The 27,214-nt window shown below is 44.8% G+C and overlaps 1 protein-coding gene across 1 annotated transcript in view; it reads left to right on the top strand.

Annotated features, from left to right (window-relative positions):
• The window catches only part of PARD6G (par-6 family cell polarity regulator gamma), a 105,161-nt gene that overhangs the window by 5,501 nt on the left and 72,446 nt on the right, over positions 1-27,214 (top strand). Inside the window, 2 exon segments of the mRNA XM_036874312.1 lie at positions 2,075-2,189; positions 4,361-4,835. Of these exon segments, the coding sequence (XP_036730207.1) occupies positions 2,075-2,189; positions 4,361-4,835 (590 nt within the window).

Genomic DNA, 27,214 nt, shown 5'->3' with positions numbered 1-27,214 from the left:
TAGAGGTTGCATTCAGAAGTATTTCTTAATGTTTGGTTAACCACATACATATATGTTCTAAATACATTACAAATAATAATTCATTAATCCCCATCACAACCTTGCCAGATGGGTTCTGTTCTAACCTCCATCACACAAGAGAACACTGAAAAATCAAGGTGGTTCCACTAAGCTGGCCCGGGTCAGCGAGCTCAGGCACTTTGGCTCCAGACCCCGTGCTCTTTACCGTGGACGGTCTGTGGCCCTCAAGTCCAGGTCCGGATACTGACGCACGTGTTCACAGCTCACCCCGTGTAGGATGAGGCAGTCCCTCTCGGGCTGTCTGGATCTGGAGTTTGGAAGGGTTAGGCCTAGTGCTTTGGGGGAGGAAGTTCTACTTTTCTTCCATCCCGGGAGCAGGTTCTAGCCGTGTGGCCTTGAGGGAAGTCCAGCGTTCAGTAGTTACTCTTAAAAACCTACCATCCATTGATGTATTCATTTACTGAGCAACTACAGTGTGACAGGTGTGGGGTTCGTGCTGGGGTACAAAGGTAACCAAGACAGCCAGCATCCCCACCTTAAAAACGTGTGATCCAATGAAGGATCAGTCGCTGGTGGGCATATCGGAGTGGGTGGATGCGGGGGTCCTTCATTCTGATATCCAAAGTGTCACCAAATCCACAGTTTCACATCTTGAGACCAGAGGTTTCCGGTGCATCCTGGCCATCCTGCCCACATAGCAAGACCAGTCACGGTGCTCGGGCATCCAGGAACTGCTCTTATCTTCTCTGGCGTCAGCAACAGCGGTGCCTGCGCGGGCTGCTTTGAGATGAGTCAGAACATCTCCCCTCCTTGCTTCCAGAAGCAGCTGGGCTCTGGTCCCCACTTTTACGCATCTGGGGACTCTAGCTCTCTCCCTGTGCTGCGTTTCTCAGTAGCACGCGCCAAGGAAAAAATTCAGCGGCTAAAATGTGACAAGCAGTGCTTTGCATGCAGTAGGTACCCAATAAATGTTAGTTGAGTTGAAATCAGATGATTTTCCTGACAGCTACTAGTTCAGAAGTGGTCTGTCAGGGTACTTTCAAAAAGAACTGCTTTTTGAGGAAGGTGACCAAAGCTGGATTCACCAATTGACTTATTCCCAGGGCATCTCTGAGAGGGTTCCGGGGCCTTGTCCCCTGCCTGCTAGTGCCACGGAGGGGAAGGGAAAGAACGGGGTAGAAGATGAGCTGAACAAAGAAGAGAAAATTTGGAAGTTCAGAGGAAGCTGATTTAAAAGTCCGCGTGGACATTGCTGCTGTTGTTAGTGTCTCCTTATTTCCTTAGTGCTAAATTGTCGGCTGAGAGCTGCAGGGGCCCAGCTCGGGGCACGTCGTCAGAGCCAGCTCCCGTGCACCTCCACGAGCGGTGCTCACCCCTCTTCCTCGTAAACCCCATTGGCCCTACCTGCCTCCTCTGCCAGAGCCGCCTGGGCAGCCCTGTGTTACCCATAGGATAGGGGTAGCAGGACAGGGCACTCACTGTTACAGCTGGGACAGCAGTTACCTTTGATGCCTCCTTTCCCTGTCCCCTAAATTCAGTGCTTCCCAGGTTCCTGGGGTCCAGGGATATGTCTCCCGCACCCCACCATCCATCTCTCCGACTCCCCAAGACTGTGTTCCTCTGGGGCTCTGCAAAGGGGCTGGGCTCCCCTCACCATCCCCAGCCAGAGCATGTGCTCTGTGTTTTGGGGTATATGTGTGGCATTTTACTTGAGGGAAGTAAAAAAAGCTTTTGTCGCTTAAAGGGTGTGAAAAGCACCCAGAACCTCCTGCATGGCCCATCCCTGTTAAATTCTTAGTTTGTCACCCTCCCCGGGTCCACGGGCTGACCTTCTGCAACCTGATCCTCTCCTACACTTACCGGGGAAGCTCTGCCGCGCCTCAAGGCTGAAACAGCTGCCTTTTCAGGAAACTGTTCCAGCCCCGCCTCACACCAGGGAACCTCTCCTGTGTGGAGTGCGGTGTGTGTGACAGTAAAGTACACTAACCTCAGGCGTGTGGCTTGAGGAAATTTTACGTGTTTGCACACCCGGTGAGCACTGTGCCCATCACAGTGTGGAACACTTCGGCCTTCAGGAGGTTCCTTCGTGCCCTGTGCGGTCAGCACCCGTCCCCAGCGTAGCCACCATCAGGGTCTCTGTCACCAAAGATGAGCGCGCTGGTTCTCAGGCGCGATGTCCGTCCGTGTTGTGTGCATCCAGAGATCTGTTTTTTATGGATTCAAAGTATTCCTTTGTGCAGAAGATGTGGCACATATATACAATGGAATTTTACTCAGCCATTAAAAGAAACGACATTAAGTTATTTGTATTGAGGTGGACGGACCTAGAGTCTGTCATACAGAGTGAAGTAAGTCAGAAAGAGAAAAACAAATACCGTATGCTAGTGCATATATGTGGAATCTAAAAAAAAAAAATGGTTCTGAAGAACCTAGGGGCAGGACAGGAATAAAGACGCAGACGTAGAGAATGGACTTGAGGACATGGGGAGGGGGAAGGGTAAGCTGGGACGAAGTGAGAGAGTGGCATGGACATATATACACTACCAAATGTGAAATAGATAGCTAGTGGGAAGCAGCCGCATAGCACAGGGAGATCAGCTCGGTGCTTTGTGACCACCTAGAGGGGTGGGATAGAGAGGCTGGGAGGGAGACGCAAGAGGGAGGAGATACGGGGATATATGTATACGTATAGCTGATTCACTTTGTTATACAGCAGAAACTAACACATCGTTGTAAAGCAATTATACTCCAATAAAGATGTTTTAAAAAAAAGTATTCTTGTGCATCCGTCTGCGTTGCTGGAGGTCCAGGTGGCCAAAGCCTCCTGTGAGCTCCTCTTCAGCGTGCCTGTGAATTTCACTAGCCGTTCTCGATGCTGCTGGGGGCCGGCTGGCGGAGGTCCTGGTCAGGCTAGCGCACAGCCCACTGAGGCTCTTCTGGAGTGTCAGGTGTGCAGGCTGCAGCACTGGACTTGGGTGGATTTGGGCGGGGCAGCTGTTGTAGGGTCCTGAGGGTTAAGGAGTTCCCGAAGGCCTTGAGCCACAGCTTATTAATTAGTTGTTGATTACTGAATCCAAACAAATCAGGAATTTGTCTTACAGAATTGAAGGGCCTTCCTAGTCCTTCCTTTATTTATTTACTTAAAAAAATATTTATGTATTTATTTATTTGGGTTGCGCCAGGTCTTAGTTGCAGGGTGCGGGATCTTTAGTTGCAGCACGCAGACTCTGAGATGTGGCATGCAGACTGTCAGTTGCGGCACGCAGACTCTGAGATGCGGCACGCACGCAGGATCTAGTTCCCCGACCAGGGATGGAACCCGGGCCCCCTGCATCGGGAGTGTGGAGTCCTACCCACTGGCCCACCAGGGAAGCCTCCCCCCGCCCCGGTCCTTCATTTAATTCTGCAGTTTGAGTTGCTGTTGTCCTGCCTTCCTCTGCCCCACTTTACCCCGTACTACCTTGTGTGGGCCCTTCTGCTGGGCCAGGTGCTCGGGGAGAAACTGAGACACGACATGAACAAGGACGGGCCTGGTGCTGCTCAACGGGTCCAGGACAGCTCATGCCACAGTCTCTTTTTTTTTTGAATTTTATTTTATTTATTTTCTATACAGCAGGTTCTTATTAGTCATCTGTTTCATACACATCAGTGTGTTCGTGTCGATCCCAGTCTCCGAGTTCATCCCACCACCGCCCCCCCACCGCTTCCCCCCTGGTGTCCGTACACGTGTCCTCTACCTCTGCCACAGTCTCTTTGGTGACGGTGCACAGTTGTCCTTTTGAAAACTGTCTGAGTTTCCCACGCGGAACGAAGACCCTCACGGCGGCCTTGACCGTGGCGGGCTGTGGAGCCAGGAACTTCACGTGGCCTTCACCTGAGGGTGTGCCTGTGTCGCCCTGCAGCTCACCACTCGCACACCTGAGGATGTTGGTGAACCGCATCCTTTGCCTTCGGGAATTTCTTCGCTCTCCCTAAAAGTCCTGCCTGGTGATCCGGCATGTTTATTTTCCGTTTCACGGCGTGAGTGTGCCTGTCGAAAGCTGGATGGTATGTCCATCAGTCTACAGAGCAGATCTCTCCGTGCCTTTGCTTCCGAGACAGGACGTGGGGCACGGATGCACAGGGGCAGAAAGCCCCCCCGACGGCCTCCTTTGGGGGTGTGTGTTGCTGTGGAAGGACCCTGGGGCCCCTGGGTAAGGGCTGTGGGAGAGAACTGTGACGACCGTTCAGCGGCTGCCTTTACGTGGTCAGCTGTGCTAGAGGAATTGGGAGACTAGAGTAATGTTCGTGTCCTGTTTTCCACGCTTGGGGGCCTGAGCGACTGCTTCCCCACCCACAGGCCCTGCCCTTACTTCCCTCGCTGGCCTGGAATGATAACGGGCTGCTGCTATGGGGCAAAGCCGACTACTCTGCCTGCTGGAAGGTCCTTCACACAGAGGAGGAGGTGGCCCCTGGCTCCTGGCGGCAGCTACAGCTGCAGGATGAGCAGGGTACCCAGATTTCACAAGAAGGTGCTCCCTTGGCCTGCAAGGGGGTGCGGAAGCCCGTGCGTCTGGATGCTCTTGTGGGGAGCTGTGTGTCGAGGATCCTCAGGAGAGGGGCTGCCCTGGAGCAGCTTCGTCCCTGCTCGTCTCGAGCTCGGAGCCACCTGTCCTGTGCTCCGCCGCCCGCCCCCCGCGCTGCCCCGAGCTGGGAGCAGTTTCCCAGGAATGCGACCACACTGCTGACCAGTGGTGCCTCCTCTCAGCCCGCCCGGTGGGTCACAGACTCTGGTCACCGCCAGGCCGAGGATCAGCAAGGACCAGCCCTTGAGAGTGAGCGAGCCTGTGCTATCGGGGTTGCCCTGCAGTCCTTCCTGGAGCGAGTTTCCGGGGAGCACACAGGCTCTGGGCTCCCTCCCTGCCCTAGGAGCTAGGTCCAGGCTGGTGGGAGCAGCTGCCACCCAGGTCGCCTCACCTGGAGGAGAGTCCAGGCAGGCGTGACCTTCTCTCGTCCGTCTCAGTGGCGTCTCATGGTTGCAGCTGCCTTTCTTGGAGCATCAGCTGTGTACCAGCTTCCTGCCAGCCCTTCTGCCGGGTACTCGTCACAGATGTTTTCCCTGATGCTTGTGACACCTTATGCATGGGCTGCAGAGAGGAGGACCTGGGGTCTTGACCTGGCTGTTACCTCACGCAGCCAAGGCCCCAGCCACATGGCAAAATCAGATCTTAAACCCTCAATTGCTATGCCGTCCTGCTTCCCATCTAGTTCTCATTCCCCTGATTCCACCTCATGGAAAATAGACAACACCTACCTGGTCCAGACGTGCTCTGAAGTCACAGCATGTGTCACTCCACCTTCCTCCCCAGCACCTCCTGGACACCAGCTCAGGGCTGCACTGCTCCTTAAATATCCCTCCTGCATCCTGTGAAATCCCCTCTCCTAGGCAGCCCCATGAGCTCTGGCCTGTGTACAGTCTGATTGGAGGGAGATGGGGCGGGTATAGGGAGAGCCTTTTCCTCTGTAGCACTGCAGAGGCTCTTTGCAACTGTGGTCAGTGTAGCGGTGACCTCCCGGGGCCCTAGCACACTGGACATGTGACTCAGCGGAGGCCCCTTGGATTGCGAGGCTGGGGGTGGGCAGCGCCTGCTCAGCTCAGCTCTGAGTCCCCATGCAGAGATCGGGGTTAGGGTCACACTCCTGAGCACAGCTTTTCTCTCACAGAGTTATAAAAAGGTGGTTTCATTGTGAAAAATGCCCTGAAAAATAACTGCCTGCCAGTGATGGAAGGATCAGGGCCTATGGAAGCCGTGACTCGTTTTCAGAAATTAGGAAGGTGGCTCAGCTGAAGGAGGGAATGCTGCTGTTGGGGGCCCACGAGCTTCCTGCTCTGTCTTTCATAAACCCACGCCGGCAAAAGCTCTCACACTTTATGATGCTGGCAAGTCTGGCTCTTTGAGAAGGGCTCAATACAGCCCTGGGAGTGCGTGTGGAAGGTCTAGCTCAGTGCAAGACTTGTGCACCTTCTCCACGCGTGCTTGGCCAAGAAGAGCAAAAGCTCCGGGAACAAGCTGATCGAGTGCAAGCTGGTGAACGGCTGCTGTTTGCTGGAATCTCACTCAGAACAGCACATGGATGTGTATGCAGTTCTCACAACAACCCTATGAGGAATATACTTTGTCCCTCTTTTACAAAGGAGGAAATAAACTTGGAGAAGTTGAAATTATCCAGAGTCACCCAGCCAGTCAAGGTGAGTCAGGAATTTGAACCTAGGATACTGATCCAGAGCCTTGGCTCTTGGTGACTCTGCCTTTTGTGTGATAAGCTACCACTGACCCAGGCAGCATCCTGCCTCAGCCCATCCCCTCCCTTGACACTGACGCTTTTCCCTGCATCCTGAGCTCACGTCCGCATGTGACCTTGCTTCCCTACTCAGGCTGGGGTTCCAGTCCTCTGCCTGAGTGGATCTCTGTTCCAGGAAAGTTCTGTGGAGGCGAAGACAGATGAGCAGCCTGGCATTTACCTCCACGCTCTGGCCCAGGTGGACCTTCCAGTCCTCCAGCCCCGCCTCGACACCAGGGTCTCCCTGCACGTTTACCCCCAGCTCCTAGAGCAGCCGGCTCTGGTTCATGCTGCTAGCCCCACCGTGGCCCCCCTTTGTCCACGCTGTCAGCTGGCCTGGGTGCCGTCCCTTCCCACGTAGGGCGTCCCTGTCCCTTGGAATTCTCACCCGCACCATGGGCGCTCTTTAGGTCTTGTCTAAATTCTCCCCTGTATTAGCCTCAGTTCCTTCATTTACTAGCCTTGTACCCGTGCACTGTCATGGAACCCTTCCGGGCCTCAGTCTCCTGGTCTGTAAAATGGGAACAGTGACACCTCTGGGTTGCCGTTAGGGTCACATAGAGCGCGCATGCAAAGCTTGGCGCCCACCACACCTTCTCTACCACAGTGGAAACTCCTGCCAGGCAGGGACCGCAGGCCGTATTCCTAAATCTCTCTGTCCTCCGTTCTCAGCCCTGCCCCACCCCTACCTTTAGCAGTACCGGGGCCACGGGTGCCGGTCACGCATTCGTGAGCAGAGGAGTGCGTGCCCACCTGTCTGGAGCACACGTGGGGCTCGTAGAGGTGACCACAAGCGCAGTGGGTTCTCAGTCCCCAGCGGCTGGCTGACAGCCTCCTGCAGGAGCTGGTGCTTGTCTGAGCAGTTCTGCGGGTGCCGACAGCTGCGCCATCACTGCTGTGGATTGAGGTGGGTGGACGGGGCACAGCAAGGGGCCCGGCTCTGCTGTCGGCTCCACCCCATCTGACTCGCAGGTCTGTGGCCCGATTTTAAACTGTCCCAGCGTGTCAGCCCAGGAGGTCGTCCCGTGGCAGGTCCCACGCTCTGACAGATGCCTCGTTAGGATGACAGCCTGTGCCGCCTGAGCATCCCATAAATGGAGGTCTCTCCACAGTTCTCCACATGGCATGCTTGTGTACACATGTTCCTTGGCCCCGTCCTGAAATGGTCCCGAGGTGCAGGCGTTTACCCTATGAATGTACGCTCCTGAGATCTTTTATGGTTGGAATGTCGTGTTGATTGTGACTCCAGGACCCACCCCGATGAAGAGCAGGACATAGGAGGTCACAGCCCACAGGGCTGCCCCGGCAGCCTCCTGGTGCACACAGTGAGGTCCTGCCCCCCCCGGTGCCTGGGCTTTTGGGAGCTCCTTCGGGCCACGTGCGGGTGATGTGCTGCAGGCCCTTCTCCATCTGTTGCTTTCCTCATGCACACAGTTTAAACCAGGGCCTGTGTCATGCAGCTCCTTTGTTTACGTTTCTCAGTTTGTCATTACACACTTGCACATGTGATTACCGTTCAACCTCTCAACATTGGGCTCTCAAACTAAACCATCAGCCTCACGAAGACGCTCATCACTGGCGCAGGGCCTGGCCCGTATCGGGCATTCAGTGAAATCTTGTTGAATGAATGAGTACTAAAAAGTAGCCTGTAGTGGTTACTGGCAAGATGCTTACTGGGATGTTTATGACACTGCTTTTGAGACTTTAGTGTGCACCTGGGTTACTGGGAATCTTGTTAGAATGCAGATTCTGATTCCCTGGGCCTGGGGCCTGAGGTCCTGCATCTCCAGCAGGTTGCACGTGATGCTGGAGCTGCTGCTTCAGGGAGCACACCTTGAGCAGGAGCTAGAACATTGTAGAACTCCCTGTGCCTGGGCCCAGCCCAGAGAGCCTGGCTTCACTGGCCGAAGGTGGGCCAGGTGTACACAGCTCCCTGGGCTCTTGGCTTAGGCAGGAGTCCCAGGCCCGGGGTTGGGCCTTGCTGCTTTGTTCTGTGTTGCACCCAAGTAATTTTCAACCTGATTGGGATCACACTGTGGATTTACCGTTGGGTTGTGTTTTCTTTCACTTTCCATATCGTAAAGGCTTCCTTGAGCGCTAGAACGGCACTTCCGTTGGCTTCATCATATTTCATCCTGTGCGCATGCTTCATCTGTTTGATGAGCTTTTACAGTTTCCTTTTTTCACCATATTTTGATGAAGATTTTCCATCAGAATCTACCTGTGCTTCTGATGACTTCCTGTGGTTGCTCTCACCTGAGAGGCCTGGGGTCGTGGCCTTGGTATGGGGTGGTGCCTCGGGGTGGGGTCGCCTGGGGGCGGAGCCTCTACCGCAGGGTCCAGAATGCTGGGCTGGGGTCGCTTCCTGCAGTGAGCGGCTCAGAAGGCTGGGTAACGCGTGTGTGTCGTTTTAAGTCTGCGTTGTTAAGACAGACTTTAATTATAAGGGGTCGTTCGTGTGTGGAAGAACATAGTAGCCCCCTGGATAACCCTCAGGAGTATCTTCAAGATAAACACAACGTTTTGCAATAGGAAAATGAGCCGAGGAATCCTGGGTGCTTCAGCCCCAGGCCCCTGCCAGGCAGCAGTCAGTGGCTATTGGAATGAGAAGATTTAGCATCTAGCATCCTCCTTGGTCCGTCAAGATTAGGGCAGTCTCAGGATCACTGCGAAGAGTCTAGCCCTGAAGATTTTTCAAGGAAAGTACTGCTTTCACAGTAATCGTTAAATTGTTACAGTGATCAGAAGCGGCTAACCTGCTCTGTGTGCATAAAACCTTACAGTCGCCCCATCCTACAGATGGGGTACCTGAAGCCCAGAGAGCTGTAGCGCCGGGGCGACCCGTCCAGGCCCTGTGGAAGGGATCCAGCAGGCCTTTGAGCTGCCATGGTCTGTGCTCCTGTGTAGCTTCCGGCAGGTTACGGAAAACACGTGGCTTCCATCAGCCCATCTCCTTACTAGTCTCTCCTTCTCCCCATGGCACTTACCACTTTCTAACACACTGTAGGATCTCCTTATTCACTATTTTTACTGTTTGCTGTCTGTCCTCCCCACTAGTATGTAAGTCTCATGAGGGCAGACATTTTTTCTGTTTTGTTCACTCACGTGCCCCAGTGTGAGGGGCCGTACCTGCTTCTTGGAACCTCTCCATGGATATTCTCTGCGTGAGTGAGAGCAGGGGCCGGTACCTTATCACTAGCTGTCCACTCAGCAGGTGTACTTTGAGTGCCTGCTCTATGCCAGGGTCAGTGGGGATAAAATGGAGACCATATTTTTCTTTTTGTAGCTATAAAGTCCAGCGCATGAAAATATTTTTTCAATGAATAAGTTCCTCCTTGGGGTACTTCCCTGGCGGTCCAGTGGTTAAGACTTCGCCTTCCAGTGAAGGGGGTGCGGGTTCTATCCCTGGTCGGGGAGCTAAGATCCCACATGCCTCGAGGCCGAAAAACCAAAGCATAAAACAGAAGCAATATTGTAATAAATTCAATAAAGACTTTAAAAATGGTCCCCATCAAAAAAAAAAGTGGGGGCTTCCCTGGTGGCACAGTGGTTGAGAATCTGCCTGCCAATGCAGGGGACACGGGTTCGAGCCCTGGTCTGGGAAGATCCCACGTGCCGCAGAGCAACTAAGCCCCGTGCGCCACAACTACTGAGCCTGAGCGTCTGGAGCCTGTGCTCCACAACAAGAGAGGCCGCGATAGTGAGAGGCCCGCGCACCGCAATGAAGAGTGGCCCCCGCTTGCCACAACTGGAGAAAGCCCTCGCACAGAAACGAAGACCCAACACAGCCAAAAATAAATAAATTAATTATTTTTTTTAAAAAAAGTTCCCACTTGGTAGTTTGGAGGAGTGAAGAGACACATGTCACATGAAACGACACTTTTGTAAAAGTGTCCTGGTGGTTCTTGGGGCCTCTCTTGTGAAAGGGAGCGGCAAAAGCAAACGATGCTTCTCGGATGTCCTCCTCTTTCTAGGGTCAGTTCTGCTGCAGGGAGGGTGTGGGGCGGGCAGTGGTGGTGGGAGCGGCCTAGAGCCTCGGGGTCTACCTTCCTGCCGCAAATGCTGGGTGCCCACCGCGTGGTCTCCAGTGGAGGGCACACCTTCAGGCAGCCACTGGGTCTAACGGAGACCCCCCCCCGAGCCTCTGTGTCCTAAAACTGGCACTTGATGTTGAGCTGTGCCCTCTGAACCAAAGGCACAGCCGGAGCGTGTTACGCTGGCCAGATCACACGCCCCTTTGCAAATATTCATTGGAACAGCGCCTTTGCTGGCGAAGACGTCTTCACTTCTGTGCTGACCTGTGGTGGGCAGGGGCGGGCTGGCATTCGGCCTCAGGCGGATGGGATGCGGCAGGGCTGGCGTGAGGCACGGGGCCTGGGTGGTGAATCCATGCTCACATCTTCTGCATTCCTGTTTTGTCCGGCAATGTCAGCTTACAGAGTTTTATTTTGAAACTGGTTAACACAGGTTTATTTCATTAATGCAGTAAAGATTTGAGTGCCTACTGTGTGCCAGGGACCGTCCTGGGCTGCAGCAACCAGACCCTGCACTCACGGCTTCTGGTCCGGTGGCCGTTTCCTGCTATCGCTCATGTGGTAATTGAAAGTTTGTGGCTGCTTGGGGTTTGGGGGGTAGCTTATAAGTGACTCAGTAACTAAGCAGATTTCAACAAGTAAAGACTCCTCCTCCATGCCTGGCTCCTCTGGCCTTGCCTGGTGAGTCTGACGATACCTCATCACGTCCCTGTGGGCCCCTTACAAGCCAGGAGCCAGATGACGTGCAGGTTCAAGATACCTACCTCATAGGACCACAAGCATTCAGTAAAAGAATGTTTTTCAAGTACAGTAGATAAGTGGAAAATGCGCAGAGTAGACCAGTGCATACAGTATGCTACTGTTTAAAAAAGAGGGAATATGGATACAAGTCACAGATATTGCTTTTACATGCAGGAGATGCCTTTTGAAGGCACGTAGGACTGAAATCATTGGTTCCTGTGGAGGGGACACTGGGTGGCTGGGATTCCTTTTGAATTTTGAGCTGTATGGTTCTATCCCATTCAAACCATAAAGATAAACGTACCAAACTGTGTGATCCTAATTGTTTAAAAAGCACACGTGTTGGAGAAGCCTGGAGGAGCGTCCTCTCCCCCAGTGCAGAGCTCTCTCAGTCAGCTGTCCCTCCTGGCCCAGGTAGGACTGGAACGGCCGCAGGCCAGTGAGCCCTGGGCTCCAGTGGCACCTCAAGTGTCATACCAGACACCAGCCCTTGACGTCTCCGCCTCGTTTTCAGTCCAGCATGAATCTTGCTGGTTTCTCCAGGGTGACTATGTTCACAGGCACACGCGGTCAGCTTTTCTGACTGCCTCTGAGGCGAAGATTACCGTGAGTTGCATGCAAGAGAGGAAAGGATGCTTTTTTTAAAAACAGCAGAGTATCTTAAGGAAATGATGAAGGAGGATAGAAATTCAGAGTTACAGACCTTTGTCCTTAAAGTTCAATTCCCCTTTTTTGTGAAAGCCAGCCTGAAAGGGGAGGTGAGCTGGGGCTTGGGGTGGTTGAGTCAGACACTGTGGCAAAGAGTGACCAAGAGCACCCTTCGCCTCTGGATTTTGGCTGCTTACGTCTGGGAGGGGGCAGCTTGAAAGTAACAGGAGTGTGGTGCATTTCCTGCCCCCAGGTAGCTGTTAGAGACACAGCCACGGGTGCACCTTTACCTCTCACAGCCTTTCCCCAACTGATGGAAAAGGTGATTGGTTGGCCCTCCCTGGGGCCGTCGAGGGACATCATGTGGGGTTCAGGCCCTAGGAGCCCTCCCTAGTTAGAAAGACAACAGTGGGAAAGGACCTATGTGAGAAGACAATACCATTTATAATTCTCCTACCCTTGCCTTTGATGTTAGACCACAGGAGGATGACAGCTGCTTTACTCAGACTCAGTTTCTTTGGGAATGGTATTAAGCCAGAGATGCATCTTAATTATCAAAAATGTGCCATTTTAGAGTTTTTAAGTAAATAGTAGCTAAGTGAGTTTAAGGCGAAACCTGGGGTCATGATTTCAGTTGTAAAAAGAATGAACTTTTTGGTTGGCTTGAAGTGGCAGCAGCTTAGTGCTGCAGATGGAACACAGGACCAGAGTCAGGAAATGGGGTTTATTTCCAGCCTGGAATCAAGTAGCTCTATGGCTTTGGGCAAATCTCTCTCTCTGAGACCCTCAGCATAGGAGCTTGGAAGTGCACTTCCACTGGGGAAGCTTATGATTTAACTGTGGGCGTGAAGACAGCTAACAAGACTTGCAGTGCACACCAAATGAGCCTTTCACGCTCGGAATTAAATATGTTTCCATACAAAAGGGATTTGTTTAAACATGTGGATAACTGTAGCGAGAACTCCTTAGGTATCAAGAAAAAGAAAATTTTACATTTTTTATATTTTTAACCTGGAAAGTAAGAGATAATTATGGTAATGGTAATGAACTAACCTTGGAGTCACGTGACATTGAATGATGAAAATACATTTGCATTGCCAGAGCCTTGTGGCTCCAAAAGCAGCATTCATATGAAGTTTTAGCTTCTAAATTGGATGAGAGGGATTGAGGGCCTTTTGCAGTTTGGGGTCAGGGTGGAGATGGGCGTGTGAAGGAGGCAAGTTCTGCCCTGTTCAGAGTGCCTGCCCTCTGTCTTCCCTACCAGTTCTACGCTGTTGGACCAATTCGAACTGGAAAAGCTTGCCCTACCAGCTTGGACGAAGTCTCACATCCTGTTCTCCTCTGCAAGGGCCAGCAGTAATGGTGGCGGGGCAGGGGGCGGGCTTCCCTGAGTTCCTTGTAAGTCTTCGTCTTCTTAACTGAGGTGTGCTGGCAGCCGATGCTTGGACCCTTGGCCTCTTGGGATTTCCTGGGGCAAAAGCAGAGCCTCCGTGTGCACCGGCCAGCCCACCACCATCTCCCGGGGTTTCCATATTTCTCAACGCAACTGCCAATACGCCTTCAATTGGCGGTTTAAAAAAATTATTCTTTGAAGTGAAAGTTAAAAACACAGCTCTGTAAGCTGTAATTTATATGAAATAAAATTCATACCTTTAAAGTGTAAATTCAGTAATTTTTAGTATTTTCACAGAGTTGTGCAATCATTACCATTATTTAATTTTAGAACATTTTCTTCACCCCAAAAAGAAACCCCATACCGACTGGCAGCCATTCTCAATTCCTTTCTACTTCTAGTTTCTAGAAACCACTAGTCTACTTTCTTTATGAATTTGCCTATTCTGTACATTTCATATAAATAGAATCATACAGTATATGGTCTTATGTGTCTGACGTCTTTCATTAACCATAATGTTTTCAAGGTTCGAATTTGTCGCAGCATATATCATACTTCATTCCTTATTATGACTGAGTAATATTCACTAATAAGGGTATATACCACTTTTTGTTTATCCATTCATCAGCTGATGGACATTTGGATAGTTTTCACTCTGGCTGTTGTGAACAATGCTGCTGTGAACATTCATGTACAAGTTTTTATGTGTTCATTTATCTTGGGTACATACCTGGGGGTGAAATTTCTGGGCCACATGGCAACTCTTTGTTCAACATTTTTAGGAGCCAAACTGATTACCGAAAGAGACACATATTTTATATTCCTACCAGAAATGTATGAGAGAGTTCAGACTCCTTCACATTCTTACCAACACATTGTCATCTATCTCTTTTTTTTTTTTTTTTTTTTTTCTGGCTGCACCTCATTGCATGTGGGATCTTAGTTCCCTGACCAGGGATCTACCACATGCCCCCTGCAGTGGAAACGTGGAGTCTTAACCACTGGACCACCAGGGAAGTCCCTGTCATCTATCTCTTTTATTGTAGTCATCATAGTGGATGAAATGGTGGCTTATTACAGTTTTGATTTGCATTTTCCTAATGACTAATGATGTTGAGCATCTTTTCATGTGTTTATTGGCTATGTGTATATCTTCTTTGGAGAAATGTCTGTTCAAGTCCTTTGCCCATTTTAATAGGGTTGTTTGTCTTTTCATTGTTGAGTTTTAATGGGTCTTTATATATTTTTGGTACAAGTACATTATATATGATTTGCAGAATTTTCCTCCCAGTATGTAGATTATCTTTTCACTTTCTTGATGCACAACATTTTCAGTTTTGTTTTTTTTTTAAACATCTTTATTGAAGTATAATTGCTTCACAATGGTGTGTTAGTTTCTGCTTTATAACAAAGTGAATCAGCTACAGATATACACACGTTCCCATATCTCCTCCCTCCCGCATCTCCCTCCCTCCCACCCTCCCCATCCCACCCCCCCAGGCGGTCACAAAGCACCGTGCTGATCTCCCTGTGCTATGCGGCTGCTTCCCACTAGCTATCTATTTTACATTTGGTAGTGTATATATGTCCATGACACTCTCTCATCCTGTCACATCTCACCCCTCCCCCTCCCCATATCCTCAAGTCCATTCTTTAGTAGGTCTGTGTCTTTATTCCCATCTTGCCACTAGGTTCTTCATGGCCTTTTTTTTTTTTTTTCTTAGATTCCATATATATATGTTAGCATACTGTATTTGTTTTTCTCTTTCTGACTTACTTCACTCTGTATGACAGACTCTAACTCCATCATTTTCAGTTTTGATGAAGGCCAATTTATCTAATTTATTCTTTTGTTGCTTATGCTTTTAGTATCATATCGAAGAAATCATTGCCTAAGTGAAGTAATAAATTTAATCCTATGTATTCTTCTAAGAGTTTTATAATTTTAGCTCTCACATTTACGTCTATGATCCAATTTTAGTTTAGCTGTATATGATATGAGGTAGGAGTCCAACTTAATTGTTATGCCTGTGAGTATCAGATTGCCTCAGCACCATTTGTTGAAAAGACTATTCTCTTCCACTACTGAATTGCCTTAGCATTCTTGTCAAAAATCAATTGATCACAAATATAAGTGTTATTCTCCTGGACTCCCAATTCTATAATATTGATGATATGTCTACTTCTTTGCCAGAATTAGTCTGTAAGTTTTGAAATTAAGAAGTGTGAGTCCTCCCTGTTCTTCTTTTTCAAGAATCTTTTGGATTTTCTGGGTCCCTTGCATTTCCATATAAATTTTAGGAACAGCTTGCCAATTACTGCAAAAGGGCAGCGAGGATTTTGATAGGGCTTGAAATGAATTTGCAGTCAAGTTGGGGATCATTGCCATCTTAACAGTATTAAGTCTTGTGCTTCATAAGCACTGAATATCTTGTTTCCTTCCCTGCCCCTTCCTTTCATGCCATAGGTAACCATCTGCTCCCTGGAGACATCTGCCGATAACTTTGAGAAAAATATTTGCCAAAATGGGAACTCATCAGGGAATTGTAGTTAATGTGTTAGAAATGAAGAGCAAGGTGACTAATATTCCCAGCCGTCTTACTTCATGAATTGAAAGCTGTTTTGTTTTGTCCTTTTTAGATGTCCATATATGTGCTCACACTATTTAGGTCTTCTTTAATTTTTCAACAATATTCTGTACACTATTCTGTAGTTTTCAGTGTACAAGTCTTTCACTTCTTTTGTTAGATTTATTCCTAAATACTTTAATCCTTTTTGATGCTATTGTAAGTGAAATTTTCTTAATTTCATTTTCAGATTGTTCATTGTTAGTGTACAGAAATAAATTTATATTTGTGTGTTGATACTGTATCCTGCAACCATGCTGACCTCATCTATTAGGTCTAATAATTAATTCTTCCAGATTCCTTAGGACTTTCTACATGTAAGAACATATCAGATGGGAACAGATGTATTTTTAATTCTTCCTTTCCAATCTGGATGTCTTTTATTGTCTTCCCTAAGTGCCCTGGCTAGAACCTGTAGAACAGTGTTAAATAGTAGATGTGAAAGTGGAAATTCTTTTCTTGTTCCTCATCTCAGGGTGAAATCATTCTGTCTTTAACCGTTAAGTATGAGTTGTTAACCTAAAACAATCAGTTATTTTACCAACAAATAGGGTTTGTTTGTTTGGGAACAGCAAAAAAATTGCAATTTGAGACATGCAGTCTATGGCAAACCACAGGCATGTCCAGAGAACAAAGGAAGGGAGTCTGCTTTTATGGGGAAAATGGGGAAGCTGCAGGGGTTGTTCTAAGTGGAAGTTCATTGGAGGAAGGTAGGAGTTCAGTATGGTGACGGCTTCTCCTTGGTCGAGCTGTGATGTTTCCCATTGGCTGAACTGTTGCTGAGCAAGGAGATATTCTTCCTTTGGGATAGTAATGTAGTCACTTCCTGTCTGGGAGTGCAAGGTATGCTTCTTCCTGTGGGGCATGCACATGAAGTTCGGGGCATGCAAATGATGGTGAGTGAGAATGCCTGAGAGCTCCCTCTACAGGTCATTCCTGACTCTAATTTTAGTTGAGGTCTCCTTTATTAATTTCCAGAGGTTACATATGAGTTTTCTTAGATGCCCTCTATCAGGGTGGAGAAGTCCCCTTATATTCCTAATTCATTGAGTATTTTAGATCATTAAAAGGTGATGTCAAATGAGCATTTGTCAAATGCTCTTTCTGCATCTATTGGGATGATCACGTGGCTTTGCTCTTTATTACTATTATATACTACATTGATTTTTAGGTGTTAAACTGACCTTGTGTTCCTGTGATAAATCTCACTGGTCATGATGTATTGTCCTTTTTATATAGTCCTTTGCTGGATATGGCTTGCTAGTATTTTGTTGAGAATTTCTGTGTTTCTATTCACAGTGGATGTTGATTTGTTGTTTTCTTTTCCTGTAATGTCTTTTTCTGGCTTTGCCAGGGTAATACTGACTTCATAGAATAAGCTGGAAAATGTTCCTTCCTCTTTTACTTTTTAGAAGATTTGTGAAGGATTGGTATTATTTTTGTAACTGTTTACTAGAATTCTCCAGTGAAGCCATATGGGCATCAGCTTTTCTTTGTGGGCAGTTTGAAAATTACTAAATAAATACCTTGCAATAAGTTTAATCAGATTGTCTATTTATTCTTGAGTCAGTTTTGGTAATCTGTGTATTTCTACCAATTTGTCCTTTTCATCTCGGTTATCAAATTTGTTGACACACAGTTATTAGTAGTATTCCCTTGTCATACTTTTAAAAAATAAACTTTTAATTTTAGGACAGCTTTAGATTTACAGAAAAGTTGCAAAGATAGTACAGAGAGTTTCCATATATGTGCCACATCTAGTTTCCTCTGTTATTAACGTCTAATGTTAATAAAATAAAATCTAGTGGTACATTTGTTATAGTCTGTAAATATTGATACACTTAAATGAAGTACATACTTTATTTTTCCTTAGTTCTCACCTAGTATTGTTTTTAGCCTAACGTTTCAAAATCCTGTACAGGATACCACATCATATTTGTGTGACGTCTCCTTAGGCTCCTCTTGACCATGACAATTTCTCTGACTTTAATTGTTTTTTATTACCTCTATGAATTGAATGTTGAATTCAGTTCATATGTTGAAGCCCTAATCCCCAATTTGACTGTAGGTATTTGGAGGTATGAGGCCTTTGGGAGGTAATTAGGGTTAGATTAGGTTATGAGGGTAGGAGCCTCATGATGGAATTAATGTCCTTATAAAAAGAGGAAAAGATGCATGAGCTCTCCATCATGTGAGGACACACAGCAAGAAGGCGGCCATCAGCAAATCAGGAAGAGAGCTCTCACCAGATACTGAATCTGCCAGCACCTGGACTTCCCAGCCTCCAGAACTGTGAGGAAAAAATACTTGTTGTTTAAACTACCCAGTCTATGGTATTTTGTTGTAGCAGCTCAAGCAACGACCTCAGCAGTTTGAAGGAGTAATGGTCATATACTTTGTGGATTGTCCTTCAGTTGGGATTTGCCTGTTGTGTTTCTCATTATTATACTGGGATTATAGGTTTTGGGGAGGAAGACCACAGAGGTAAAGTGCCATTTTCATCACATCATATCAAGAGTACATGCTGTCAACATGGCTTATCACTATTGATGTTGACCTTGATGACCTGGCTGAGAATGTTTGCCAGATTTCTCCACTTAAAGTTATTCTTTCTCTCCCTTTCCATACTGTACTCTTTGGAATGAACTCTGTGTGCAGCCTACACTTAAGGAGTTATGTTCTACCTCCTTGAAGGTGGTGTATCTACATAAATTATTTGGTGTTCTTCTGCATGGGAGATCTGTCTATTCTCTCCCATTTATTTATTCACCGTTTATTATGTCATTATGGACACATGGACATTTATTTTGTATGCTGAGTTATAATCCAGTGTACTTTATTGATTTTGTTGCTCATATTGTTCCAGCTTCAGCAATTGCGAGCTTTTTCAATTGGTTCCTGTTTCCTTTGACATACCCCCATGATTATGTGTTTTGTTTCTGTTTTCAGCACTTTCTTACTTTCTGGTATTATAAAATTTCCTAGGCTCATCTTATGTATTTTGTGTACCAGTTCTAGAATCAGTCGATTCTTCAAGGAGTTTCTTGGGTGTTAGGTGTGATTGTTACTACTGGGATGCTTATGATCCTTCTTAATTCCTTAAGCTCAATAGTAATGTTTCCTCTTTCATTCCTGATTTTAGTAGTTTGAATCTTCTTTTTTTCTTGGCCCACCTACTTAAAGATTTGTCACTTTTGTTGATCTTTGATCTTTTCAAAGAACCAATTTTTGGTTTTGTTATTTTCTATATTTTTTTCTATTCTCTATCACATTCATTCTGTTCTAATCTCTATAATTTCTTACTTTCTGCTTGCATTGGGTTATTTTTGTGCTTTTTTAGTTTCTAGTGGTGGTAGTTTAGGTTACTGTTTTGATACCTTTCTTCTTCTATTATTATGGGTGTTTATAGCTGTGAATTTCCTCTAAGCACTGCTTTAGCTGATTCCCATAAATTTTGGTATGGTATGTTTCATTTCTTTAATCTCTCTGTATTTGCTAATTTCCCTTGTGATTTCTTCTTTAACCCATTGGTTATTTAGGAATGTATTGTTTAATATCCACGTATTTGTTAGTTTCCCATGTATCTCTCTCTTGTTGATTTCTAATTTAATTCCATTTTGGTTAGAGAACATAATTTGTATGATTTCAATCTTTTAAATTTATTAAGACTTGTTATAGGGTCTAAAATGTGGTCTATCCTGGAGAATGTTCCATGTTCACTGAGAAGAATGTGCATTCCACAGTTGTTTGGTGGCATGTTGTATAGACTGTTAGGTCTAGTGTTGTCTTCTATTTCCTTTTTGATCTTCTGTCTAGTTCTATTCTGTAATGAAAGTGGGGATATTGAAGTTTCCAACACTCATTTTTTTAATAGTTTTTTTAAATATTTATTTATTTATTTATTTATTTGGCTGCACCAGGTCTTCGTTGTGGCATGCGGGATCTTTTAGTTGTGGCATTCGGGATCTTTGGTTGCGGCATGTGAACTCTTAGTTGCGGCATGTGGGATCCAGTTCCTTGACCAGGGATTGAACCTGGGCCCCCTGCATTGGGAGCTCAGAGTCTTAGCCCCAGACCACCAGGGAAGTCCCTCCAACATTCATTGTTGAATTTGTCTATTTCTTCCTTCAAGTTTGTCTCTTTTTGCTTCGTGTATTTTGGAGCTCTGTTGTTTGGTGCATAAATGTTTAAATTTTTATGTTTCCCTCATGAAATGACCCTTTTATCATTATAAAATGTCCTTTCTTGTCTCTAGTAACGATTTTGTCTTTGAGTCTATTTTGCCTGCTGTTAGTATAGTCACTATAGCTCTCTTTTGGGTACAGTTTCCATGGTATATTTTTTCCCGTCCTCTTTCAACCTATTTGTTTCCTTGAATTTAAAGCATGGTTCTGGTAGGCACCATCTGTTTGGATCATGATTCTTTTTAAAATTCATTTTGCCAATCTCTGTATTTTAATTGGAGCATTTAGTATTTACATGTAATATAATTATTGATAAGCTAGGAGTGTATACTCCTGTCATTTTGCTTTGTATTTCCTATACGTCTTATGTCTTTTTCTTCCTTTCTTCCTCTATTACTGCTGTCTTTTGTATTAACTAGATATTTTTTAGTGTACCATTTTAATTCCCTTTTTGTTTCTGTTACTGCATTTTTTCTGAATTGTTTACTTAGTGATTGCCCTGAGGGTTACAATTAACATCTTAATTTAGAACAATCTAGTTTAGATTAATAGCAACTTAATTTCAATAAAAAACAAGTATTTTGCTCCAATATATCTCTGTTTCCACCCCTCTCCTTGGTGTTATTATTCTCATACAAAGTACATTTTTATTTAACTTTATCAAACAGTTGTATAATTATTGCTTTCTGCAGTTGTCTTTTATTTATTTATTTTTAAATATATTTATTTATTATTTATTTTTGGCTGTGTTGGGTCTTCGTTGTTGCACATGGACTTTCTCTAGTTGCGGTGAGCAGGGGCTACTCTTCGTTGCAGTGCGCGAGCTTCTCATTGCGGTGGCTTCTCTTGTTGCAGAGCACGGGCTCTAGGTGCTCGGGCTTCAGTAGTCGTGGCACTCAGGCTCAGTAGTTGTGGCTCGTGGGCTCTAGAGTGCAGGCTCAGTAGTTGTGGCGCACAGGCTTAGTTGCTCCACAGCATATGGGATTTTCCCAGACTAGGGCTTGAACCCATGTCCCCTGCATTGGCCGGAGGATTCTTAACCATTGCGCCACCAGGGAAGTCCTTGCAGTTGTCTTTTAATCAGAGAGGAGAAAAAGTTACAAGCAAACAACAACACATTTGTACATACCTATGTAGTTATTTTTTTTCCTATATAGTTACTTTTTTTTTAATAAATTTATTTATTTATTTATTTTTATTTTTTGGCTGTGTTGGGTCTTCGTTTCTGTGCGAGGGTCTTCTCTAGTTGCGGCGAGCAGGGGCCACTCTTCATCGCAGTGCGCGGGCCTCTCACTGTTGCGGCCTCTCCCATTGCGGAGCACAGGCTTCAGACGCGCAGGCTCAGCAGTTGTGGCTCACGGGCCCAGTTGCTCCGCGGCACGTGGGATCTTCCCAGACCAGGGCTCGAACCCGTGTCCCCTGCATTGGCAGGCAGATTTTCAACCACTGTGCCACCAGGGAAGACCCCTGTAGTTACTTTTAACAGTGCTCTTTATTTCATCATGTGAATTTAAGTTAATGTAGAGTGTCCTTTCATGTCAGCCTAAAGGATGGCTTTAGTATTTTGTAAGGCAGTTCCGCTAGTGACAAATTCTCCCAGTTTTTGTTTATTTGAGAATGTCTCATTCTCCTTCATTTTGAAGGATTGTTTTGCTGGGTATAGAATTCTTGGTTGACATTCTTTTTCCACCCACAAGTTGGAACATGTCATTCCGCAGCATTTTAGCCTCCGTGGTTTCTGATGAGAAGTCAGTTGTTAATTTATTGAGGATCATTTGTACATGACAAACTGTTATTCTCTTGCTGCTTTCAAGATTCTCTCTTTGGTTTTGGGTTTGGTAATTTGACTATGATGCATCTAGATGTGGGTCTCACTGAGTTTATTCTACTTGTAATTTGTTGAAACTTTCGGATATGTAGTTTAAACTTTTCATCAGCTTTGGGGAGTTTTTGGCCACTATCTCTTCAGATATCTTTAGCCTTTTTCCTCTCTCTCTTCTCCTCTAGGATTTCTCCAAGATGTGTTTCTTGGTATGCTTGATAGTATGGCACAGATAGTATGTCTCTGAGACTCTGTTCATTTTCCTTCATTCCTTTTTCTTTTGCTTCTCAGACTGGTTACTCTAAATTGACCTGTCTTCAAGTTTGCTGATTCTTTCTCTGCCACCTCTAATCTACTATTGAGTCCCTCTAGGGAATTTTTCATTTCAGTTATTATAATTTTCAACTCTAGAATTTCTGTTTGGTTCTTTTTTTAAAAATGATTTTCGTCTCTATTATTTTCTAGTGGTGAGACATTGTTTTATGGTTTCCTTTAGTCTTTATACATGGTTTCCTTTAATTTGAACATATTTATAGTAGCTTATCTAAAAATCTTTGTCTAGTAAGTCCAGCTTCTGGGCACCCTCAGGGACAGTTTGCATTGACTGTTTTATTTAACTCTGGCCATTTTTTCCTATTTCTTTGTATATCTCATGATTTTGTTGAAAACTAAACATTTTAAATAATATGACCTGATAACTCTGAAAGCCAGACTCTTCCCTCAGGGGTTTGTGGTTGTTGCTGCTGTTTGTTTGTTGAGTGACTTTCCTGGACTAATGCTGTAAAAAAGTGTATTCTTTCTCATATGTGACCACTGAAGCTCTGCTTAGTTAGCTTAATGGTCATCTGATGATTGGACAGAGATTTCCTCAAATGATTTGAACCAATAAGTCTCCAATCCTTTTGGTTATACGTACGTATTGCGGCACATCTTCAACACTTCAGTCGTTTACAACTTTGCTTTAGGTTTCACTTCCTGATTGCACAGAATCTCAAAGTCAGCCAGATATGAGAGATTACAACCTTCTCATGTCTTTCCTGACCATGCACACAGTCCTGCACATGAATGTGCCCTTATATTTCCAGGAATATATCAGAGCTTATCAAAGCCTTCTATGGACACCTCATTCCCCAGCATTTTAAAAATTTTCCTCCATTTTTCTATTGTAGTAAAATACACATAACATAAAATTTACCATCTTAGCCATTTTTAGGTGTACAGTTTAATGGTATTAAATGCATTCACATTGTTGTGCAAGCATGCCAGTATTTATCCTCGTAACTCTTCATCTTGTTAAACTGAAACTCTATACCTGTTAAACAATAACTTCTGGGAATTCCCTGGCGGTCCAGTGGTTAGGGCAGGGGGCACGGGCTCAATCCCTGCTTGGGGAACTAAGATCCTGCATGACGCATGGCGCAGCCAAAAAACAAAGAAGGTGTACTAAGTGACCTCCCTTCAAAAAAAAAAAAAAACAAAAAAACCAATAACTTCCAATTTCCCCTTCCCCCAACCCCTGGCATTACCACTCTACTTTCTGTCTCTATGATAGTATAACTCTAAGTACATCATGTAAGTGGAGTCATACAGTATTTGTCTTCCTGTGACTGGCTCATTTCACTGAGCATACTGTCTCCCAGGTTCATCCATGTTGTAGCATATGCCAGAATTGCCTTCCTTTTTTAAGGCTGAATAATATTCCACTGCATGGATAAAGCACATTTTGCTTATTCATTCATCTGTTGATAGAAACTTGGGTTGGTTCTACATTTAAACTATTGTGAATAATGCTGCTATGAACATGAGTGTACAAGATCTCTTTGAGACCCTGCTTTTGTTATTTGGATGTATACTCAGAATTGGAATTGCTGGGCCATATGGTAATTCTTAATTTTTTGAGGAACCTCCATACTATTTCTACAGTGATGTATCATTGTACATTGCTAACAACAGTGCACAAGGGTTCCACTTTCCCCATATCCTCACTAATACGTGTTTTCTGTTCTTGACAGTAGTCATCCTAACAGGTGGGAATCCCCAGCATTTCTTTTATTGTGTTTGTCCCAGCTGGTACTTGACTCAGGTACTTTTGCAGAGATTCCTATACCCTAAGTGCAGTAATCTTCATATGTTACAACCCCCTAAAAGAATTTTGAGAATTACCTCTATAGAACAGATAACATATTTTGAAGTTTACATCTAAGTTTTCTTGTAATAAATATAGTTACAAAGGATATAATTTCCTTCATGTTGTAAAAATTCCATTTAAAAATGGAACTTTTATTGTATAATCTTTAATCATTAAACAATTGCTGCTGATTGTTCTTAACAAATGTCCTGAGGAAAGGGCTTTTCCCAATGAGTGATCTCTGACTCAGGTCACATAGAGACAAACCCTGTGAACAGGGCTTTTCCAGGGACTTGTGAGACAGGTTTAAAGATGACAGTTCTATAGTATGGGGCTTTTGGGTGAGCTCCAAACCAGTTTCTGCCCCCTGTAAGCTATTAGGCTGCTGGTTTTCAAAGCTGAGGAACAGGGCAAGTTCAAACACTGTAAAACTTGCTGTTCTGAGATTCAGCTGCTTTTCTGGAATAAATGCACCTTGGATTATTGCTTGCAAACCTTTGGTTAATTTCCAGAATTCTCAAAAAGTTGATTTTTTACTATCTTTACCAGTGTTCTTATTGCTTTTATGGAGGAGCAGATTTTTGCAGATCATGACTCCACTGCTCTAGAAGTACTTCAAGATTAATTTAGAACAACAAATAACTTGTACTTCCCAAGCTCTTAGCTATCTTGGTTTCTACCACTCTTTTTTGTCTCCTTGCTTCTTGACCCAAGGAAAAGCTTCTTGTTGACAAAGAACTTTATCAGTAACATAGTGTACTCAATAGCATATTACTTTTGTAGCAACTAAGTTCTAGGTATTATTCATTCAACAAGCATTTGTCAGAAGTATCCCTTCTTCCTGAAGGGAAAGAGGGTCAAAATAGATGTATAGATAAATCTTTGTTTTCTAATTATAATGATCATTTTATTATTTATGTTATATTTTTAAGGAAATAAAAGTAAATTTCATTTAGAGGCCGATTCATTTTTGCTTACTGACTTCCTTATTTCGTATTTGAGATAACTAAAAAATTTAAAGAGGTGAACTCCCTCCCCCATTTTTACTATCCTATTGTAGGAATAACAGGTGGGGTCAGCTGTAAAATTCAATAAATATTATCAAGATAATAATGGAATAACAGTTAATTTATCGGCAAGCTTTGGGAAATAAGGAGTTGTTACATCTATTAATTTCCCAATAATTAATGATGTTTCTTTGGGGGAAATGCTTGATTCTTTCCTTTTATTTACTTATTTTCAAAGTAGTAGGTTGGTTCCCTGGGACCCTCCAAAAAGTAAAAAATAAAATTTTGGTTCTCATTATAAACAAACATGCATTATTTATGCATATTGGATGTGTTCCAATCCATAGCAGTTATTATCCTTATAGATGATAAATGCACAAATGTCCCATCTTCAGCTGTTGGGAGATCATTCAAACTAGTTCCTGAGTCCTTCTGATATGACCCTAATAGTCTTTGATAATTCCTTGCTTCTTAGAAGGATGAGATTCACAGGCTCATATAAAGTTCTTGACTCCTATCTAGAATTAGCCATTTTGACAAGGAACCCTAGATCTTTTTTTTTAAAATTTGTGTTAAAATACGCAGAACAGGGACTTCCCTGGTGGCGCAGTGCTTGAGAGTCTGCCTGCCAATGCAGGGGACACGGGTTTGAGCCCTGGTCCAGGAAGATCCCACATGCCACAGAGCAACTAAGCCCATGAGCCACAGCTACTGAGCCCGGGTGCCACAACTACTGAAGCCCGCACGCCTAGAGCCCATGCTCTGCAGCAAGAGAAGCCACCGCAATGAGAAGCCCTCGTACCACGACGAAGCGTCTCCCCCCACTCACCGCAGCTAGAGAAAGCCTGCGCGCAGCAACGAAGACCCAACGCAGCCAAAAATAAATAAATAAATAAACAAACAAATAAATTTTAAAAATACACAGAACATAAAATTTGCCATCTTAATCATTTTTTAAGTGTAGTGATATTAAATACATTCACATTATTGTGCAGCCATCACCATTCATCCCCATAACTCTTTTTATCTTATAAAACTGAAACTCTATACCCATTAAACAATAACTAACCATTTTCCCCTCCTCCTAAGCCCCTGGCTACCACCATGGGACTTTCTATGATTTTGACGACTCTGAGTACCTCATATAAGTGGAATCATACAGTATTGTCCTTTTATGACTGACTTATTTCATTGAGCATAGTGTCCTCAAGGTCCCATGCTGTAGCAAATGCCAGAATTTTCCTCTTTAAGGCTGAATAACATTTTGCTTAGGAATTCTTTATATATTCTGAATACAGTGGACCCTCAGTATCCACAGGTTCTGCATCCGTGGATTCAACCAACTGTGGATAGAAAATACTCAGAATAAAAATTACAGAAATTTTCAAAAAGTAAAACTTGAATTTGGTGTGCACTGGCCACTATTTACATTGTATTAACAACTATTTACATAGTGTTTACATTGTATTAGGTATTATATGTCATCTAGAGTTGATTTAAAATATGGGGGGTGGGGCATGTGCGTAGGTTATGTGCATATACTGTGGCATTTTATAAGGGACTTGAGCTTCTTAGGATTCTGCTGATACAGAGGTACGACTGTATTTATCACTGTTTAAAGCCTTTTTACTCTGTGGATAGTGTCCTTTGATGCACAAAATTTAGTTTTTAAGAAGTCCAATGTCTATTTTTTTAATTCTGTTACCTGTGCCTTTGGTGTCATATCGAGAACTCATTATCAACCTCATGGACTGAACTTTGCCCTAACGTTTTTGTCTAAGAATTTTATAGTTTTAGGCCTTACATTTAGGTCATGGATCCATTTCGAGTTAATTTTTGTAATGGTGTTAGGTGAGGGTCCAACTTTATTATGACAAAACTATTTTATTTTTTTAAAATACTGGCATGTGGTACTAATTTTATATTTTTACTTCCCTGTTCTATCAGATCAGACAGGTTGCCTCCAAATGAAGGAATTAGCCGGCACGATTCACTGTCGTATAACTCTTGGTGTAGTTACCAGAAATTGAAACAGTGAATGGCTCTAATGACTGGTTAATAAATCTTCTAAGTCAAGTATCTTCCAATTCTTTGTTTTCAACAAACTTGAAAGTGGTCCTCATTGAATTGTCAGCTAATAGATTGTTTGAAATAATTCTAATGATAGGCTGCTCTGTGGTTACTTCTGGCCCAAGACTTGGTGAGATTCACAGGGCTGAGCATCTTTGTGCCTATCTCCTCCTTCATGTGAAAAGGCTTCTCAGTGCCAACGCCACAACAATAAGAAA

The sequence above is a fragment of the Balaenoptera musculus genome, chromosome 14 (genome assembly GCF_009873245.2).
Source record: "Balaenoptera musculus isolate JJ_BM4_2016_0621 chromosome 14, mBalMus1.pri.v3, whole genome shotgun sequence".
In the NCBI taxonomy this organism is placed as follows: domain Eukaryota; kingdom Metazoa; phylum Chordata; class Mammalia; order Artiodactyla; family Balaenopteridae; genus Balaenoptera; species Balaenoptera musculus.
Note: the sequence above shows the minus strand (reverse complement) of the source record. Positions and strands in the feature narration are given on the sequence as shown.